Here is a 20,250-nt window from a genome sequence, read left to right as displayed (position 1 = left end):
CAGTTAGTTACATGAAGGAATCAAGTAGGAGTCCTTATATAGAGATCATTAGAGAGAAGTGAAGGAGAGATGAAGATGTCTAGATGAGGAAGGTTATGGACATCACTTGCTGGAGACTTTCATTTCACCTCTCTCTGCCTTTGTACCCCGAAGTACAAAAAGTAGATATTAAGTAATAATTAATAAAAATGTGAATTCCAAACTCACTATTGAAAGTTTAATGTTTTATTGAGGTGTAATTGATATATAATATTATGCTAGTTTTGGATATAGAATATATATATTCAATATTATTTGTAGTATACTCCATTACAGTTAGAGAGCTGTAACTTCGCTCACAGTGAAAGAAGTGACTCATTGGAAAAGACTATGATGCTGGGAAAGATTGAAGACAGGAGGAGAAGGGGATGACAGAGGATAAGATAGTTGAATGTAATCACAGACACGATGGACATGAGTTTGAGCACGCTCCAGGAGTTGGTGATGGACAGGGAAGCCTGGCATGCTGCAATCCATGGGGTCACAAAGACTCAGACACAATTGAGTGACTGAACTGAATTTACAGTTAAGGAGACATAAGAGATGTGTGTTTGATCCCTGTATCAGAAATATCATGTAGGGGAGGAAATGGCAACCCACTCTAATATTCTTGCCTGGAAAACCCCATGGAGAGAGGAACCTGGAGGGCCACAGTCCATATGGTTACAAGGAGTTGGTCATGACAGAAGCGACTTAGCATGCAGAGTTACTAAGAAATAATGGCTATATTTCCGTGTGTTGTACATTACATCCTTATTGCCTACTCGTTTTATATAGAGTGGTCTGTGTCTCTCAATCCCCTCCTCTTACCTTGCCCATCCCTGCTTTCCTCTACTCAATAGTAAACACTACTTTCTCTATGTGTGAGTCTGTGAATGTTTAAACCTTTGTTAAAATCCAATTAAGATAGTGGGATTTATTAAGGGAATCAGGATATAGAATATGCTTCCCAAATGAGGGAAAAGATGAAGAAATCAAAGGAAAGGGTGGATGGGAAGGAAGAGGGAAGGAGGCAGGCACAGTCTCCCAGCCATCCAGAGAAGGGACTGCTTCCCATCCCAGGTGTGCAAACATTCTTAGGGCTTCCCTCTGGGATTCATAACAGCTTACTTTTAAAACTAAGAAAGAGTAATAACATTTGCCTTAAACCATTTTCCTCTCAGGATTTTCTGCATGGCTGCCCTTATGTCCTTATTTCTCAAGCTGTAGATCAAGGGGTTCAGCATGGGGATCCCTGAAGTGTAGAACACGGAGGCCACATTCTCCTGGGCCAGGGAACTGGCCGTGGAGGGTTTCAAATATATGAAAGTAGTTGTTCCATAGAACACCCCCATGGCTGCAAAGTGGGAGCCGCAGGTGCTGAAAGCTTTGGACCTTCCCTCTGTGGTTCTGATGCGGAAGATACTGGACAGGATGAAGGCATAGGAAACAAGGATTGTTAAGCTGGTGACTATGATGTCAAATCCAGCCAAAGAGAATACTATCATGTCAATATGATAGGTGCTTAAGCTAGAGAGCTTCATAAGGGCAAGTATGTCACAGTAATAATGACTGATGAGTGTCTCACAATAGGACAGTTTCGACAAGATGATAGTCTCTATGGTTGAGCCAATGACTGACATGACGTAGACCCCAGCCAATAGCAGGAAGCAGGCTCGTTGAGACATGATGATGTTGTAAAACAGAGGTCTGCAGATGGCAACGTAGCGGTCATAGGCCATCACCGTCAGTGTGTAACTCTCAGTAATGACAAATAGAAGGAAGAAGTAGAGCTGGGCCATGCACCCTGCATAAGAGATGATGTTCTTCTCTGATACAAGGTTCACTCGCATCTTAGGGGAAATGACAGAGGAGTAGCAGAGATCCACAAAGGACAGGTTGCTGAGGAAACAGTACATGGGGGTGTGAAGCTGAGCGTTCAGACAAATCAGTGTTATCATGCCCAGGTTCCCTACCATAGTGACTGAGTAGATCCCAAGGAAGAGGAAGAAGAAGGGGAACTGGAGCTCTGGTTGATTTGTTAAACCTCCGAGAATGAACTCTGTCACTGTAGAGTGATTTTCTGTAGCCATTCTTCTCTGGTTGGGGGCCCTGTGGGATATGAGAGAAGAACTGCATGAAAGGCTGCATCTTGCACTGCTTAGTTAAGCTAGTTTGAGTTCTGGGTTCAGCTCAACCATCTTGGTATCCTTCCTGATGATCGTTCCCTCATCCTGGTGTTTATTTTGAAAGGAAGACCAGACGGACCCTGAGTATTTCAAAGGTTAGCAAAAAGTGGGCAAGGTCTGAACCTTCTATAACTTTCTTGATTCTCAAATAGCCTAGAGCAGCTGGTTTTAAAGTCTAGTCCCTGGACCAGCATCACTGGCATCACTTAAAGACATTAAAGATGCAGATTCTCAGGTCTCACACCAGACCCACCAAGTCAGGAACCCTGAGACAGGGCCCAGCGATCTGTGTATCACACTGTCTCCAGGTGAGGCTGATGCAGGCTCAAGTCTGACAACCTCAGTCCTGTAGGCAATACACAATATAATTCACATCTTGTTGTTTGAGATGTAATTTGCTTCAGAAATTCCCCTGTTGCCTGTGCAAGCCCTAAATATTCATTGAATGTGAATGTGTGAATACTTACCTCAAACTGATGCAGTGTCAGGGTGATACATGGTAATGACAACAGTATTATTGAGTTACAATCCATTTCTGTATCTGAACAATGAAAAAAATAGTAATACCAATTCTAGTTGCTGCTGCTGCTGCTAGGTCGCTTCAGTCGTGTCCGACTCTGTGCGACCCCATGGACTGCAGCCTACCAGGCTCCTCCATCCATGGGATTTTCCAGGCAACAGTACTGGAGTGGGGTGCCATTGCCTTCTCCTAAAAGTGGTTATAAAAATAATACAGGATCATGCATATTTTCAAATTCGTTTCAAAATATCATTTCCTATAAAAATGTGAGTTGTCTAGGTGTCTGGAATTTTTTTCTTAGTTTCTTTTTACTGTACTCAGATCCTAAGACAGTGCTTCTCCACATTGGCTGTATATTATTATCACCTGGAGCATTTAAAAAGGACTGATGGCTGCATTCCATCCAGAGAGGTTCCTCTGTGGTGATGAATTCCTCTGTGGTGAAGCCTGGGCCCTGGTACATAGGATACTCCAGAGTAAGGGCTCAATAGCTACTTTTTGTTCTTGCTTTTATTTTTAGATCATAACATCAAAGTATTAGCTCCCTAATGACAAAGTACTGAAATTGTAGACATGTCCTAAGAAGTATGGATTGTCATTTTTGGATATAATACCTATAGGTAGTCCCTTATCTAACATACATTTTAAAAGCTAAAACCCTAAATTTGCACTATTTTAATTGCTCAGTTATATAGTTACTGCCTACTACTCTTCTACTCCTCCTCCTCCTCTTCAAAGATCAATTTCATTAACTCCTCCGCAAAGTTTTGTGTGTGAGGAGAAATGTGGTGTCTCAGAGGGTAAAGCGTCTGCCTGCAATGCAGGAGACCCAGGTTTGATCCCTGGATCAGGAAGATGCTCTGGAGAAGGAAATGGCAACCCATTCCAGTACTCTTGCCTGGAAAATCCCATGGATGGAGAAGCCTGGTAGGCTATAGTCCATGGGGTCACAAAGAGTCGGACATGACTGAGTGACTTCTGTTTCTTTCTTTTTTTCCCCATGTTCCTATTGAGAAAATTGAAGTGCCAGACACAAAGTAGCTTTCCTGAGGCTTCCTAATTATCAAGGACTGACACTGCTTTCTTCTGATCATGAGCTCTTCCTTTGTCCCAAGTATGTAGACTTCCAAATCTGCACACCTATAGCTCTAAGCAGTGTTGCGGTTGAACATACTTTATACTTGACATCTTAGCTTTTGCATAGCATACAAAAAGGATGAATGCTATATTATTTTCCAATTCTCTAGGAAATTGAAGCTCTAGAAGTTATTGGTTCTGAGGCTACTGGGTTTGTAATTCTCATGTCTTCTGTCTGCCCTCTGGTGAAGGAGGGTAAGAAGTTTGTACAGGCTTCCTGATGGGAGCGTCTGGCTGTGGGCGAATACTGGGTCTTGCTCTGGTGGGCAAGGCCATGCTCAGTAAAACTTTTATCCTATTGTCTGCTGATGGGTGGGGTTGTGCTCCCTCTGGTTGTTTGGCCTGAGCTGACCCAGTCCTGGAGTCTACAGGCTGGTAGGGCTATTGATGACCTCCAAGAGGACTTATACCTAGACTGTCTCCTAGGACTGCTGCTACCAGTACCCATGTCCCTGTGGTGTGTCACTGCTGACCCACACCTCTGCAGGGGGCTCTCAAACACTCACAGGTAGGTCGGGCTCAGTCTCATGTGGGGTCAGTGTTCCTTTCCCCTGGTCCAGGTGCGCACAAGGTTTTATTTGTGCCCTCCAAGAGTGGAGTCTCTGTTCCTTCAGTCCTGTGGAAATTCTGTAATCAAATCCCGCTGGCCTTCAAAATCAGATTCCCCGGGGATTCCCAGTCCCTTGGCCAGATCCCCAGGCTGGGGAGTCTGATTTGGGGCCTAGAACCTTCACGCAGTGTGACAACGTCTTTAGTATCATTGTTCTCTAGTTTGTGGTGCCTCACCCGGCAGGTTTAGAATTTGATTTTTTATTTTTACTTTACAATATTGTATTGGTTTTGCCATACATTGACATGAATCCTCCCTAGAATTTGATTTTTATCACGATTGTGTCCCTCATACCATTTCTTTGCAGCTTCCTCTTTGTCTCTGGATGAGGGGTATCTTTTTTTGGAGGGTTTCAGAGTCTTCCTGCCTATGGTTGTTGAACAACTAGTTGCAATTTTGTTGCTCTGGCAGGAGAAGGTGAGCAGGACCTTGCAGTGTGCAGCTGGCTCTGTGTGCCTCTCCCTCCTCTGGGGCTGCCTGGGCTTCTGCGGGAAATTCTAATAGTTAAGTGTGATAAACTGCTTCAGTTGTGTCTGGCTCTTTGTGATCCTGTGGGCTGTAGCCCATCAGTTTCCCGTCCATGGGACTCCCAAGAATACTGGGAGTGGGTTGCCATTTCCTACTCCAGGGAATCTTCCCAATCCAGGGATCAAACCTCTGTCTCTTGGGTTTCCTGCATTGGCAGGCGGGTTCTTTCCCACTAGCTCCACCTGGGAAGCTAGAAGTTAAACAAGTCATCCAAAAACATAAAACCAGCAAGACACAGATCTGGGTTTAAATTCATGACTTCTGACCACCAGTCTGTTTTGTTTTCATAAAACTATGTTGCTGTGTGTGTGGTAAATGTCATCTTGTGCCTAGCACTTGTTATTATGTAGTAAACTTAATTTATTGAATGCTTGGACACAGAGGATCGATTTTACTGCCAATTTCAGAGGCATTAAAGAAAAATGACCAAACCAGAAAATGTGCATTGTAGAAAATCAGACATATAAATAACAAAAATATAATCTTCCTTTCTTTTTCCTTGGAGACTAAAAACTTTCCTTTGAGAGTTTTTTTCAATGAATATATGTCTTTCCTCTGATAAGCATAAAATTATCTTTTAAAATGCATTTTACAACCTGCTTTTTAAACTGTAGCACTTTAGAATATATTGTCATTTGATTCCTATAAAATAGCTCTGGCACTCACTTTATTTTCTTTTTCTTTGTGTAAAAGCCTTTAAATCCTTAGGATGGGGTGTGAAGACAAGAAAATCTGCATTGCGTTGTGATTTTTACATATTAAATTATTGATCCTTAAATTATTAACTTCATAATAAATACTCTCAGAGGTAACTAAGATTTTTGATTATTATTTACATTAAATGAAAAAGAAATATTTCCTGTAGTTAGAAATAGTATATTAAAAACATCTTACATAGCCCTTTTACTCAATTTCCACCTCTTGAAACAATAAGAAACATGGAAAATCCGCCTAGGGTATATCATTACCAGAAATTAAAGTGCTTTACAGGTCAGTACAGTGGGATCACCACTGACTTAGTGCAGTGCAGATAGGAAAACCTAGACAGCACAGATTTGCTTATTTTCTCCCATAGTTATCTAATATCATAAAATAGGAAAACATGAGCCTATACTTGATGGTAGTCACTGCAATTATTACTCCAGTTCTAGCAGACCATCAGAGGCTTAGGATTGCTGCCCATAAGAATGTAGGACACAAGAAAAAACCCTTACCTTAGAGATGAAGGTAAACATGATTGCAAATAGCTTGTATTAGAAACAAGAGTTCATGAAAGAAATGTTTTTCTCACACAGTTGCTTTAAATTGTAATCAAATACCTGTGCTGATGAAAAATGGAACACGCTCTCCTGGAGATTTTAGGATATACCTTGGTTTCAACAGTCAGGAAATAAATCATAGGAAATGAGAAGACCACATAGGCTTATGAAGTGAAATATGGTCACTGAGATGGGGAGACTTGGAGACCTGTTTAAATATGTGGATATATGGATAAAGGTTCTCCTGGGATGGAGTCACTTCAGAGACTGAATTAGGACCCTGGTTTTTGTGTTTTTGTGTCCCAAGTGTGTTAATTTTCTTTTTACTGGGGAAGTCAACTTGCTGCTTGAGAATAATCTAATGCATCCTTTCAAATATTTTACACCCAATAAATCCATCATCATCATTAACATAATTAACATGATCACCATTAACATCAACATCACCACTTCCACCAGCATCACCACAAACACCCACAACCATCTTGGTCATTACCATCGACACCATCATTAGTCACTACCGTTATTACGGCTTTTACTCATCATTAGTTATTCACTATGAGGCACATCAGCTAGGCTTGATTCATTTTGATATTTGGCAAAACTAATACAATTTTGTAAAGTTTAAAAATAAAATTAAATTAAAAAAAACAGATGCAAATATTTTAATAAAAAACTGTATAATTTCAGTAAAAAATGCCAGTTTATAAGGGATGCTGAAATTTTCACTTTGCTCCTGCACTTTTAGATGAGCAGTGTTAGAATTGCAGGAGGTTGAGGGGCATAAGAAGGTAGGCTTTTAAGAACTCTGCATGAGCGCTTTGTCATTCATAAGGGAAATATGTTTAAAAGAAAATGTACTTTTCAAGACTACATTCATCTATCATCTATGAAAATGTTGCTAATTCAGATTTTAAATTAAACTTTTGAGATAATTGTACAATATACTCACATGGAGGTACAATAAATAATATATAGATAGATTCTATGTATCCTTTAAATAGCTAGCCCAATGGTAACATTTTGCACAATTATAGTACAATATTACATGTGGAATATTGCATGTTGCAGTAGATTGTCCACTGAACTCTGATTTCCCCTGGTTCATTTGTAAATGTACTTCAAAGTAATTTTATCACATGCACACATTGAGTATCAACCACCACAGTTCATATAGAAACACTTGAATCATCTTCATTCTCATTTTCTAAATAATTGTTTGCTGTCTTACACTCCAAAGATGATCAGTTATTTTTGTTTATATATATATATTTATATATAGAGAGATTATAGCTCTATAATCTCATTAATTCGATCATATTTTATGCATTTCAGTCCATTGCATTTATTCTCATTTTATTGCTCACAATTTTCTCTCTTTGGCCTGAGGAATTCTCTTCAGCTAGCTTCTTGAGTCTTTTTGGACACAGTACTATTAGTCTCTAGTCTCTTATAATATTAACTCTTATCTGATGTGACAAGGTGTTCTGAGCTCCTCTTGTCAATTCCATTCTTCAGACCAGAAATCAACCATGTCTTTAAGAGAGTCATTTTCTTTTAGTGGTGAAATGGTGTCTCAAGGTCAAAGTGGATTCCTACAGGGGCTCATTGCTTCTGGGCTAGTCACTTTTTCTAGTTCTTTAAGAAAGAACTAAAAAACATCTATACTCCATGGTTCTCAGTTTTATGAGGATATGTTTTGATATTCATTCTTCAGTTTTTTTAGGTAGGTACGATTTTTTTCAATATGTCATTTCAAATATCTAATTCACAGTAAGCACATTTCCTTGCATTATAGTTTTTATTGTTTGCGGTCTCCTGTGCTTTGGTTTTCTCCTTTGTGGCTCCTACTCACAATAGATTAGATGTTTACTGCTGTTGAAAAATTGCTAAACCATCTCTTAGTAAAATCTTTTGGCAGTTTCTTATGAACTTGTGTATTCCAATTCCACTGCTAGATATGTATCCAAGCTAAATGAAAAAATATGATTATAAAGAATTCTTTATATGAATGCTTATCTCTGCTTTATTCATCAGCCCAAACTGGAGATAGCCAACTTTCCAGCAAGAGGTGAGGAAACAAATTTGTGGATATATTCAGGCAATGGATGACTAGTAACCAACAAAAAGTGTAGTTTTGAGACACACAAAACTATGGATATAAAAAAACGGCTGTTCTCCGGAGATCCTGTGCACTAAACCCTCGTCAGCCCAGGTCAGGTGTACCTGCCTGTCCCTGGGGCACAGGACGGGGAAGGTCAGGACACAGGGGAGCTTGGATTAATATTGGCAGGCACATGTCTCTCTGCTCCTCTTCCCCACAAAGATTGGTAGAGCAACAAGTCTCATCCTTGCTCTGAATTTCAGGATCTCATAGAAGTCGGACATGCTGGTGAACACTTCCAGGGCACGTCCAGTCTTTGTCTTCTAGAAGGTACTCAGCCTGTGGGAGAGCAGGCTCTCCAAAGAGCTCCCAAACTGGGTTGGGAGATCTCTGGGTTTCTTTTGACTTGAGACATGCTTTGTAATTGTGTCTGTTTCCTTGTGACCCCACGGACTGTTGTCCTCCAGGCTCCCTTGTTCCTGGGATTCTTCAAGCAAGAATACTGGAGTCAGTGGCCATTTCCTTATCCAGGGGATCTTCCCAACCCAGGGATCAAACCCAAGTCTCCTGTATTGGCAGATGGATTCTTTACCACTGAGCTGTCTGGGAATCCATTTCCCCTTAATGCACCAACCAAAAGAGACTGTAAGGAAAAAAACAAAACAAAACAAGTTTAAATACATAAATATTTTGTAGAGGAAAGAGGGAAAGGCCATTTCCAACTCGATGATTCAGGGGCCTGTGACTCCTCACAGGGAGTGAGAATGGTGCTCCCCAGTGTGGAGTGCCCTCCTCCCCAGGAAAAGTAGGTAGAGTGGATAGTTGGGAATGGCTCTTTCCATATGCATTCTACCCTCATTCTACTCAGGTAAAAAGCTGAAAATTACATATCCCAGTGTTCCCTCTAGCTAGAGCCATGGATATGAATTAGTTCCCACTAATTTTTAAATGTGGAGAAGGGAATGGCACCCCACTCCAGTACTCTTGCCTGGAAAATCCCATGGACGGAGGAGCCTGGTGGGCTTCAGTCCATGGGATCGCTGAGTCGGATACGACTGAGCGACTTCACTTTTACTTCTCACTTTTATGCATTGGAGAAGGAAATGGCAACCCACTCCAGTGTTCTTGCCTGGAGAATCCCAGGGACAATGGAACCTGGTGGGCTGCCATTTGGTGAGATTTGAAAGGTGGGAGTGAGGTGGTTCTCACTCTTTAGTTTGTATTGGAATCTATTACAACACAGATTACTCACTAACTTTGTAGATGTGAAACAGGGACCCCAAATTTGCATCTCTAACAATGTTCCAGGTGATGTTTGATCCCAGGGTTTAGTTGTTTACTGATTTTTGAGTGGCTTTTATGAGAGTCTTTATTTGTAGTGGCAGTGGTCACAGTAGCAGCTGGGAGTCACATCAATTTTGAAGTCACTTTGCGGGCATCTTCACACTTTCTTTAGTCATTAAATCAACTCTAACCAAGTCATTCACTGTATTTATTCCTTTTTGCTGCAGAAAAGTAGAGTTATATGTGTTTATCATTATAAATCACTGATTGATAAAACAGAATACCAAAAATAGCTACACATGAGAAAATGTTATACATCCATTGCACTGTGTCAGGCTGCTGAGTCTGAAATACGTATCCTTGATATTGTTACAAAGAAAGGGGAGTGGGGGGAAATTTTGTCCTATTGCCACTGGATTTACTGAGCAACGTTGGCAGTAGATCTGAGTTAATTAAGCAGAAAGCGATTTGGCAGCAATTTATATTCTGGATGACCAGTCATCCTGGTTTGTCTAGGTCTGAGTGGTCTCCCCAGGTGGGGCTTCCAGTGTGAAACATGGTGAAGTGCCAGGAAACCTGGTGAGCTGATCACTCTGTTTTCTTATTTATTCTTAAGAAGTTGCCTATAAACGTGGGGAGACTAGGGCAGATGATAAACGGTGGAGATCTGAGGAACTGATTTTAGGAGGCATTTGAAATTGGAAGAGCACAATTTGGGCAGGTGTGATTGACTGTTCAAAGGAGGTGCCAGGTTAAACAAAGGAGACATTTGAGAGTCAAGAGTGTGGGCTCCAAAGTCACTTAGATGTGTGCTTGACTCCCAGTGTCTTTGTTCACCAGATGTGTGACTTCAGCAAGTGACTAAACTGCATTTCCATAGTGAAATGGGGAAAACAGTAATACCTAACTGTGTGAGGTGTAATTGAAATAATGCGTATAAAGTATTAGAAGAGTTTCAGGGCTCAGGTAAACATTGAAAAACATGTTAGTGGCTGATATCATTATTATTGTTACTCCGTTACATGAAGGGATCAAGTAGGAGTCCTTATATAGAGATCATTAGAGAGGAGTGAAGGAGAGAAGAGGAAGATGTCTAGATGAGGAAGTTTCTGGACATCACTTGCTGGAGACTTTCATTCCACCTCTCTCTGGCTTGTGTATCCCCAAGTGTAAAAAGTAGATTGTAAATTAAGTAATATTTTATACATAGAAATTAATAAAAAGGTGAATTTCAAACTTACTGTTGAAAGTTTAATGTTTTATTGAGGTGTAATTGATATAGAATATTATATTAGTTTTGGATATAGAACATACTTATTCGATGTTCTTTGTAGTATACTCCACTTACAGTTAGCGAACTGTAACTCCACTCACAGTAAAAGCAGTGACTCATTGGAAAAGACCCTGATGCTGGGAAAGATTGAAGACAGGAGGAGAAGGGGATGACAGAGGATAAGATGGTTGGATAGCATCACCAACTCAACGGACTTGAGTTTGAGCGAGCTCCAGGAGTTGGTGATGGACAGGGAAGCCTGGCATGCTGTAGTCCTTGGGGTCGCAGAGAATCGGACATGACTGAGTGACTGAACTAAACTTATAGTTAAGGATACATAAGAGTTGTCTGTTTGATCCCTGCATCAGGAAGATCCTCTGGAGGAGGAAATTGCAACCACTCTAGTATTCTTTTATATTTATTTATTTTTTTATTGATGGATAATTGCTTTACAGAATTTTGTTGTTTTCTGTCAAACCTCAACATGAATCATCAATAGTTATACACATAACCCCTCTGTTTTGAACCTTCTTCCCATCTCCTTCTCCATCCCACCCCTTTAGGGTTCTACAGAGCCCCTGTTTGAGTTTCCTGAGCCATACAGCAAATTCCCATTGGCTATCTATTTACATATGGTAATGTAACTTTCCATATTACTCTCTCCATGAATCTCACCCTCTCCTCCCCTCTCCACATGTCCATGAGTCTATTCTCCATGTCTTTTTCTCCCTGCTGCCCTAGTTCTTCAGTACCATTCTTCTAGATTCCGTATATATGTGTTAGATTATGGTATTTATCTTTCTCTTCCTGACTCACTTCACTCTGTATAATAGGTTCTAGGTTCATCCATCTCATCAAAACTGACTCAAATGCATTCCTTTTTATGGCTGAGTAATATTCCATTGTGTATATGTACAACAACTTCTTTATCCATTCATCTGTAGATGGACATCTAGGTTGCTTCCATGTTCTAGCTATTATAAATTGTGCTGCAATGAACAATGGGATACATGTATCTGTTTCAAGTTTGGTTTCCTCAGAGTAGATGCCTAGGAGTGGGATTGCTGGGTCGTGTAGTAGTTTTATTCTTAGTTTTTAAGGAATCTCCATACCATCTTCCATAGTGGCTGTATCAATTTACATTCCCTCCAACAGTTCAAGAGTGTTGCCTTTTCTCCCTGCCCTCTCTGGCATTTATTGTTCGAAGACTTTTTGATGATGGCCACCTGACTGGTGTGAGGTGATATCTCATTGCAGTTTTAATTTGCATTTCTCTAAATTGCCAACATCCACTAGATCATTGAAAAAGCAAGAGAGTTTCTGAAAAACATCTATTTCTGCTTTATTGACTATGCCAAAGCCTTTGACTGTGTGGATCACAATAAACTGTGGAAAATTCTGAAAGAGATGGGAATACGAGACCACCTGACCTGCCTCTTGAGAAACCTGTATGCAGGTCAGGAAGCAACAGTTAGAACTAGACATGGAACACCAGACTGGTTCCAAATAGGAAAAGGAGCACGTCAAGGCTGTATATCATCACCCCGCTTATTTAACTTCTATGCAGAGTACATCATGAGAAATTCTGGGCTGGAAGAAGCACAAGCTGGAATCAAGATTGCCTGGAGAAATATCAATAATCTCAGATATGCAGATGACACCACCCTTATGGCAGAAAGTGAAGAGGAACTCAAAAGCTTCTTGATTAAAGTGAAAGAGGAGAGTGAAAAAGTTGGCTTAAAGCTCAACATTCAGAAAACTAAGATCATGGCATCCGGTCCCATCACTTCATGGCAAATAGATGGGGAAAGAGTGGAAACAGTGGCTGACTTTATTTTTCTGGGCTCCAAAATCACTGCAGATGGTGATTGCAGCCATGAAATTAAAAGACGCTTACTCCTTGGAAGGGAAGTTATGACCAACCTAGATAGCATATTCAAAAGCAGAGACATTACTTAGCCAACAAAGGTTCGTCTAGTCAAGGCTATGGTTTTTCCTGTGGTCATGTATGGATGTGAGAGTTGGACTGTGAAGAAAGCTGAGTGCCAAAGAGTTGATGCTTTTGAACTGTGGTGTTGGAGAAGACTCTTGAGAGTCCCTTGGACTGCAAGGAGATCCAACCAGTCCATCCTAAAGGAGATCAGTCCTGGGTGTTCATTGGAAAGCCTGATGTTGAAGCTGAAACTCCAATACTTTGGCCACCTGATGCGAAGAGCTGACTCATTTGAAAAGACCCTGATTTTGGGAAAGATTGAAGGCGAGAAGAGAAGGGGAGGACAGATGATGAGATGGTTGGATGGCATCACTGACTCAATGGACATGAGTTTGGGTAAACTCTGGGAGTTGGTGATGGACAGGGAGGCCTGGCGTGCTACAGTTCATGGGGTTTCAAAGAGTCGGACATGACTGAGCGACTGAACTGAAGTGTGTATATGTCAATCCCAATCTCTCAATTTATACCTTCTTCCACCACCCCCTGATAACCATTTTGTTTTCTATATCTGTAACTCTATTTCTGCTTTATAGATAAGATCATTTGTACTCTTTTTTAAGATTCCACATATGAGTGATAACATGTTATTTGTCCTTCTCTGTCTGACCTACTTAACTTAGTATGATAATCTCTAGTCTATCCGTGTTGCTGCAAATGGTACTATTTAATTCTTTTTAATGACTGAGTAATATTCCATTGTATATACATTCCACATCTTCTTTATCCATTCCTCTATTGATGGATATTTGGGTTGCTTCCATGTCCTGGCTATTGTAAATAGTGCTACAATGAACACTGGAGTACATGTATCTTTTCAAATTATGGTTTTCTCCAGATATATACTCAAAAATAGGATTGTTGGATTTGCCATACATGAACATGAATCTGCCACAGGTATACAAAACCAATACAATATTGTAAAGTAATTAACCTCCAATTAAAATAAATACATTTATATTTGAAAAAAAATAGGACTGTTGGGCAATATGGTAACTCTATTTTTAGATTTTTAAGGAACCTCCATACTGTTTTCCATAGTGGTTGCACCAATTTACATTCCCATCAACAGTGTAGAAGGGTACCCTTGTCTCCACACCATCTCCAGCATTTATTGTTTGTAGATTTTTTTTGATGATGGCCATTCTCCCTGGATAAGGAAATGGAAGCCCACTCCAATATTCTTGCTTGGAGACTCCCATGGACAGAGGAGCCTGACAGGTTACAGTCCATAGGGGTCGCAGAGTCAGACATGACTGAAGTGACTTAGCACAAACACACGCAACAGCAGGTTAGACTGCTGGTTAGGTTGAAGAAGAAAAGATTATTGAAAGAGCAACTATTAAACTAAACCACACAGAAAAACAACAAACAACCTCAGTAACATGTAGAACAATTTCAAGTGGTCTAAACAACTGTGTCATTAGAGTCCAGGAAGGGAGAGAATAAACAAAAAATATTTGAAGATGCAATGGTTAAAATATTCTATATTTGGTGGGTGGACAAAGAGATAATCAAAGAAGAACAAAATGTTGATAATTGTTGAGCTGGCTGTTGGGTATATGGATGTTTAGACAACTCTTCTCTTTACTCTGTATATATTAAAATTTTTTTCATATTAAAAGGTTATAATTAAATAGATAATTGATTTAAGGGTAAAAGCAAGCATTTTAAGACTTCTGAAGAAAAATGAAAATTTTCATGATGTTGGTATAGGCTAAGGGATTTTAGAATAAGCACAAAAGTACCCACCATAAAAGACCAAAAATGACAACTGGGCTTAAGAATGAAAACTTTTATTCTTGGAAATAGACTATTGAAGAACTGAAAAGACAAGATACAGAGGGGGAAGATGTTCAACATCAAAGGACTTGTATTCAGGTCATATAAGAACTCTTATAATTCACTAGGTCTCTTCCCAAGTCCCATCCCCCAGAGGCAGACCACACAGCTGGCTGTTCACCCCCAGAGCAAAGGATGGCCAGGGAATGGCTGTGTGTCAAGGTATGGATGGAGTGCTTGTGGAGTGGGACAGAAGAAGAGGTGTGAGGTGGATGGGGCAAGCTGTGACTGTGGACGGGGGCTTCTTTAAGTATTGAGTACTGGCAGCAGAAACCTCAAATTTGCATATTTAACAAGTTTCCAGGTGAAGCTCTATTCCAGAGCTCAGTTATTTATTAGCAATTTTGTGAGTATGAGGGCCATTTTACATGATGGCAGTGGTCATAAGTGGCAGCTGTGGGTCAGATCTAACATGAAGTCACTTAGGAGGGAGCCTCACCCTTTCTTTAGTCATTAACTAAACTGTAAGCAAGTTATTCCCTTATTCACTGCCTTTCTGCTTGAGAATACTGGAGTTATGTCCATTTCTGATAATAAATCACTGATGGATACAAGAGAATACCAGAATTAGCTAGAAATAACAAGAAGTATCTATCAATCTTATGCATCATATCAGGCTGCTAAGTCTAAAATGTATCCTTGATATTGGAATAAAGCAAGAGGAGTGGGGAGAAACTTTGTCTCAAGGCCACTGGATTTACTGGCTGAGGTAGGTGGTAGATCTCTGAGTTAGTTAAGCAGGGAAGAGAGTTGTAGCAGCATGTAATCTGGTGACCAGTCACCCTGGTTTTTTGGAACAGAAGCGTTTCCCAGGGTGGAGGCTTCCAGAGTTAAAACTGGTAAAGTGTCTGGTGAGCTGCTGAGCTGGTCACTCTAGTGTAAACTTTCCTTAGTTATAAAAAGAAGTTGCTGATAAATGTGAAGAAATTAGGGAAGATGAAAGGGGAGAATCTGAGGAACTGATTATGGGAGACATTTGAGATTGGAAGAGCACAATTAGGGCAGGGTTAATTGCTGTTCAGAGGGAACAACAGCATAAAGCAAAGGGCAAGATGACTGAGAGCCAAAAGTGTGGGTTACAGAGTCACTTAGACTTGGGTTTGAGTTCTCAAGTCTTTGTTTATCAGCTGTGTGACCTTGAGCAATTTACTACATCAAATTCCACAGTGAAATGGGGAAACCAGTGGTACTTAACTATTATGAAGTGTAATTGAAATAAGGCATACAAAGCATTTAGAAGAGCTGTGTGGCTCAGAGTAGATGCCCCCAAACATGGTAATGGGTGGCATTATTATTATCATGACTAAAAAGTCACATGAAAGGACCAGGTAGAAGTTCTTGGGTGAAAAAAAGTAGGGAGAAGTCAAAGAAAATGGACAAGGAAGTCTAGATGAGAAAGCTCTAAATATTACTTCTTGGTGACTCTAAATTTCATTGCTCTCTGCTCTGTGTACTCCCAAGGGCAAATATGGCTTCCCAGGTGAAGCCAGTGATAAAGAACCCACCTACCAATGCAGGAGACCTAAAAAGACATGGGTTCTATAGCAGGACTGGGAAGATTCCCTGGAGGAGGGCATGGCAACCCATTTCAGTATTCTTGCCATGGACAAAGGAGCCCAGTAGGCTATGCTCCATAGGGTCACACCGAGTTGGACACCACTGAATCATCTTAACACACACCCATGCAAACGCAAATAAGTAGGAACTGGTTGAGCAATGTTTTCTACACAGAAGGTAATTAAACAGTGAATGACTCTCAAATTAATGATGAAAGTTTAATTTTTAATTGAAAGGTAGTTGATTTATACTTTCAGACATGCAACAAAGTTATTCAGTATTTTTATAGTTAATACACTTTTTTTTTCTCTTTCTTTCTTTGTGGTCACTTTTTTTGGTTTAATTTAAATTTATTTATTTTAACTGGAGGCTAATTTCTTTACAATATTGTATTGGCTCTGCCACACATCAACATGAATCCACCATGGGCATACACGTGTTCCCCATCCTGAACCCCCCTCCCACCTCCCTCCCCGTACCATCCCTCCAGGTCATCTCAGTGCACCAGCCCCAAGGATCATGTATTGAACCTGGACTGGCGATTCGTTTCTTATATGATATTATACATGTTTCCATGACATTCCCCCAAATCATCCCCCCTCCTCTCCCACAGAGTCCTAAGACTGTTCTATACACCTGTGTCTCTTTTGCTGTCTCGCATACAGGGTTGTCGTTACCATCTTTCTAAATTTCATATATATGCGTTAATATACTGTATTTGGTGTTTTTCTTTCTGGCTTACTTCACTCTGTATAATAGGCTCCAGTTTCATCCACCTCATTAGAACTGATTCAAATGTATTCTTTTTAATGGCTGAGTAATACTCCATTGTGTATATGTACCACAGCTTTCTTATCCATTCATCTGCTGATGGACATCTAGGTTGCTTCCAAGTCACCATAAATAAGTTTATTTCCCTGTGCTGTACCATACATCCTTATTCCTTCTGTATTTTATATATAATAGTTGTGAGCTTAATCCCCTGGCTGTCATGTCCACCCCCCATCCCAGTAGCCACTGTTGGTTCTCTGATTCTGTGAAATTTTAAAACATATATTAAATTACAATTAAGAGAATAGAGTTTGCCAAAGGGTCAGAATAGAGAAAATGCTTCTCAATGAGAGAAAAGATGAACTTAACATCAGTCAGTAGTTCAGTCACTCAATCATGTCCGACTCTTGGTGACCCCATGGACTGCAGCATGCCAGGCTTCCCTGTCCATCACCAACTCCCAAAGCTTGCTCAAACTCATGTCCATCAAGTCAGTGATGCCATCCAATCATCTCATCCTCAGTCGTCCCCATCTTCTCCTGCCTGCAATCTCTCCCAGCATCAGAATCTGTTCCAAGGAGTAGGTTCTTCACATCAGGTGGCCAAAGTATTGGAGTTTCAGCTTCAGCATCAGTCCTTCCAATGAATATTCAGAACTGATTTCTTTGAGGATTGACTGGTTTGATCTCCTTGCAGTTCAAGGGAATATCAAGAGTCTTCTCCAACACCCCAGTTCAAAAGCATAAAATCTTTGGCGCTCAGCTTTCTTCATAGTCTAACTCTCACATCGATACATGACCACTGGAAAACCCATAGCTTTGACTAGATGGACCTTTTTTGGCAAAGTAATGTCTCTGCTTTTAAATATGCTGTCTAGGTTGGTCATAGCTTTTCTTCCAAGGAGCAAGCATCTTTTAACTTCATGGCTGCAGTCACCATCTGCAGTGATTTTGGAGCCCCCCACCCCTCAAATAAAATCTGTTACTGTTTCCATTGTTTCCTCATCGATTTGCCATGAAGTGATGGGACTCGTTGCCATGATCTCAGTTTTTCGAATGTAGAGTTTTAAGCCAGCTTTTTCACTCTCCTCTTTCACTTTCATCAAGAGGCTTTTTAGTTCCTCTTCACTTTCTGCCATAAGGGTGGTTTCATCTGCATATCTGAGGTTATTGATATATTTCCTGGCAATCTTGATTCCAGCTTGTGCTTCATCCAACTTAACACCAGCTGGCTTCAAACAGAAGTGGGAGGAAACAGAAGGTGGGAAGGAAGAGGGGGCAAGAGCAGTCACCCAGCCAGGCAGAGAAGGGACTGTTTCCAAACCCAAGTGGGTGAGCATTTGGAGTGCTCCCCTCTGGGATTCATAACAAGTTATTTTTAAAACTGAGAAAGAATCATAACATTTGTATCAAAAGGATTTTACCCTCAGAGTTTTCTGGATGGCCACCTTTACCTCCTTATTCCTCAAGCTGTAGATCAGGGGGTTCAGCATGGGGATCACTGTGGTGTAGAACACGGAGGCCACATTCTCCTGGGCCAGGGAATTGGCCGTGGAGGGTTTCAAGTACATGAAGGCGGTTGTTCCATAGAAAATCCCCACGGCTGCAAAGTGTGAGCTGCATGTGCTGAAGGCTTTGGACCTTCCCTCTGTGGTACTGATGCGGAGAATACTGGACAGGATGAAGGCATAGGAAATTAGGACTGTTGAACTGGTGACTATGAAGTTGAATACAGCAAAAATGAAGACTGTCATCTCAACATCGTAGGTGCTAGAGCAGGTTAGCTTCATGAGGGGGAGGATTTCACAGAAGTAATAACTGATGAAGTGTTCACAATAGGACTGTTTCAACATGAGGCCAGTCTCTATAGTTGAACCAATGAACCCTATGGCATAGACCCCAGCTACCAGAAGGGAGCAGACTTGATGAGACATGTTGATGTTGTAAAGCAAAGGTCTGCAGATGGCAACATAGCGGTCATAGGCCATCACTGTCAGCATGTAACACTCAGCAATGACAAACACCAGGAAGAAGTAGAGCTGGGCCATGCACCCTGCATAGGAGATGGTGTTCTTCTCTGACACAAAGTTCACCAGCATCTTAGGGGTAATGACAGAGGAGTAGCAGAGATCCACAAAGGACAGGTTGCTGAGGAAGTAGTACATGGGGGTGTGAAGGTGGGCATTCAGACAAATCAGTGTTATCACGCCCAGGTTCCCTATCATGGTGACCAAGTAGATCCCAAGGAAGAGGAAGAAAAGTGGGAGCTGAAGCTCTGGCCGATCTGTCAAACCCTGAAGAATGAACTCTGTCACTGTAGAGTGATTTTCTGTAGCCATTCTCCTCTGGTTGGGGGCCCTGCGGGGATGGGAGAGAAGAACTACCTGAAAGGGTGCTTCTTGCACTGCTTGGTGAAGCTAGTTTTGAGCATTTGGGACCAGCAGAGGGATCCTGATATCCTTTCTGAGGAATGTTCCCTCATCCTACTGTTTTTTTGGGAGGAAGACCAGACCTTGGGTATTTCAAAGGTCATAGAGATGAGAAGAAAAATGGAACAAGATCCAGAACTTTTACCGTATTCATGTCTCTGAAATATCCTAGAGCAGTGGGTCTTAAAGTCTAGTCCCTTACCAGCATTGCTTGCATCGCCTGAAGACATTGGAGCTGCAGATTCTCTGGCCTCACCCCAGACCTCCCAAGTCAGGAACTCTGGGATGGGGCCCAGTGATCAGTGTACCATACTGTCTCCAGGTGAGGCTGATGCAGGTTCAAGTCTGAGAAGCTCAATCCTGTAGATAACAAGCAGTAGAATTCATATTTTGTAGTTAGAGATGTAGTTTGCTTCTGAAATGAAACTTCCCTGTGGCCTATGGAAGTCCTAAATATTCACTGATTGTGAACAGATGAAAACTTGTCTCAATCAGATTTAGTGTCAGGGTGATATGGTGGTTACAACTGTATCACTGAGTTACAAGTTAGTTCTATATCTGAAATATGAAATTAGTGATATCAATTCCTAAGGTGGTTGTAAAAATAATATTGGATAATACATAGTTAGAAAATATTTTTCAAAAAGCCAGTTCCATAAAAATGTGATGTGTCATTAGGTGTCTGGAATTCTTTGTGGTCTACAGAGGTTCTCATTTAATCCATCTGTGCTGAGGCCTCA

The 20,250-nt window shown here is 40.9% G+C and overlaps 2 protein-coding genes across 2 annotated transcripts; both read right to left on the bottom strand.

Annotated features, from left to right (window-relative positions):
- Positions 1-1,157: 1,157 nt before the first annotated feature.
- On the bottom strand, positions 1,158-2,114 carry LOC102410824 (olfactory receptor 151-like). Its single transcript, XM_045165903.1, has one exon. The coding sequence runs from the start codon at positions 2,109-2,111 to the stop codon at positions 1,158-1,160; it is 954 nt and encodes a 317-aa protein (XP_045021838.1). The 5' UTR covers positions 2,112-2,114.
- A 16,376-nt stretch (positions 2,115-18,490) lies between these two features.
- LOC102410492 (olfactory receptor 8A1-like) lies at positions 18,491-19,444 on the bottom strand. Its single transcript, XM_006057713.4, has one exon. It carries the CDS (start codon positions 19,418-19,420, stop codon positions 18,491-18,493), a length of 930 nt encoding a protein of 309 aa, XP_006057775.3. The 5' UTR covers positions 19,421-19,444.
- Between the last annotated feature and the right edge of the window lie 806 nt (positions 19,445-20,250).

This window comes from Bubalus bubalis, chromosome 5 (genome assembly GCF_019923935.1).
Source record: "Bubalus bubalis isolate 160015118507 breed Murrah chromosome 5, NDDB_SH_1, whole genome shotgun sequence".
Lineage (NCBI taxonomy): Eukaryota > Metazoa > Chordata > Mammalia > Artiodactyla > Bovidae > Bubalus > Bubalus bubalis.
The sequence above is the reverse complement of the archived record's forward strand: the minus strand, read 5'-3'. Positions and strand labels throughout refer to the sequence as shown.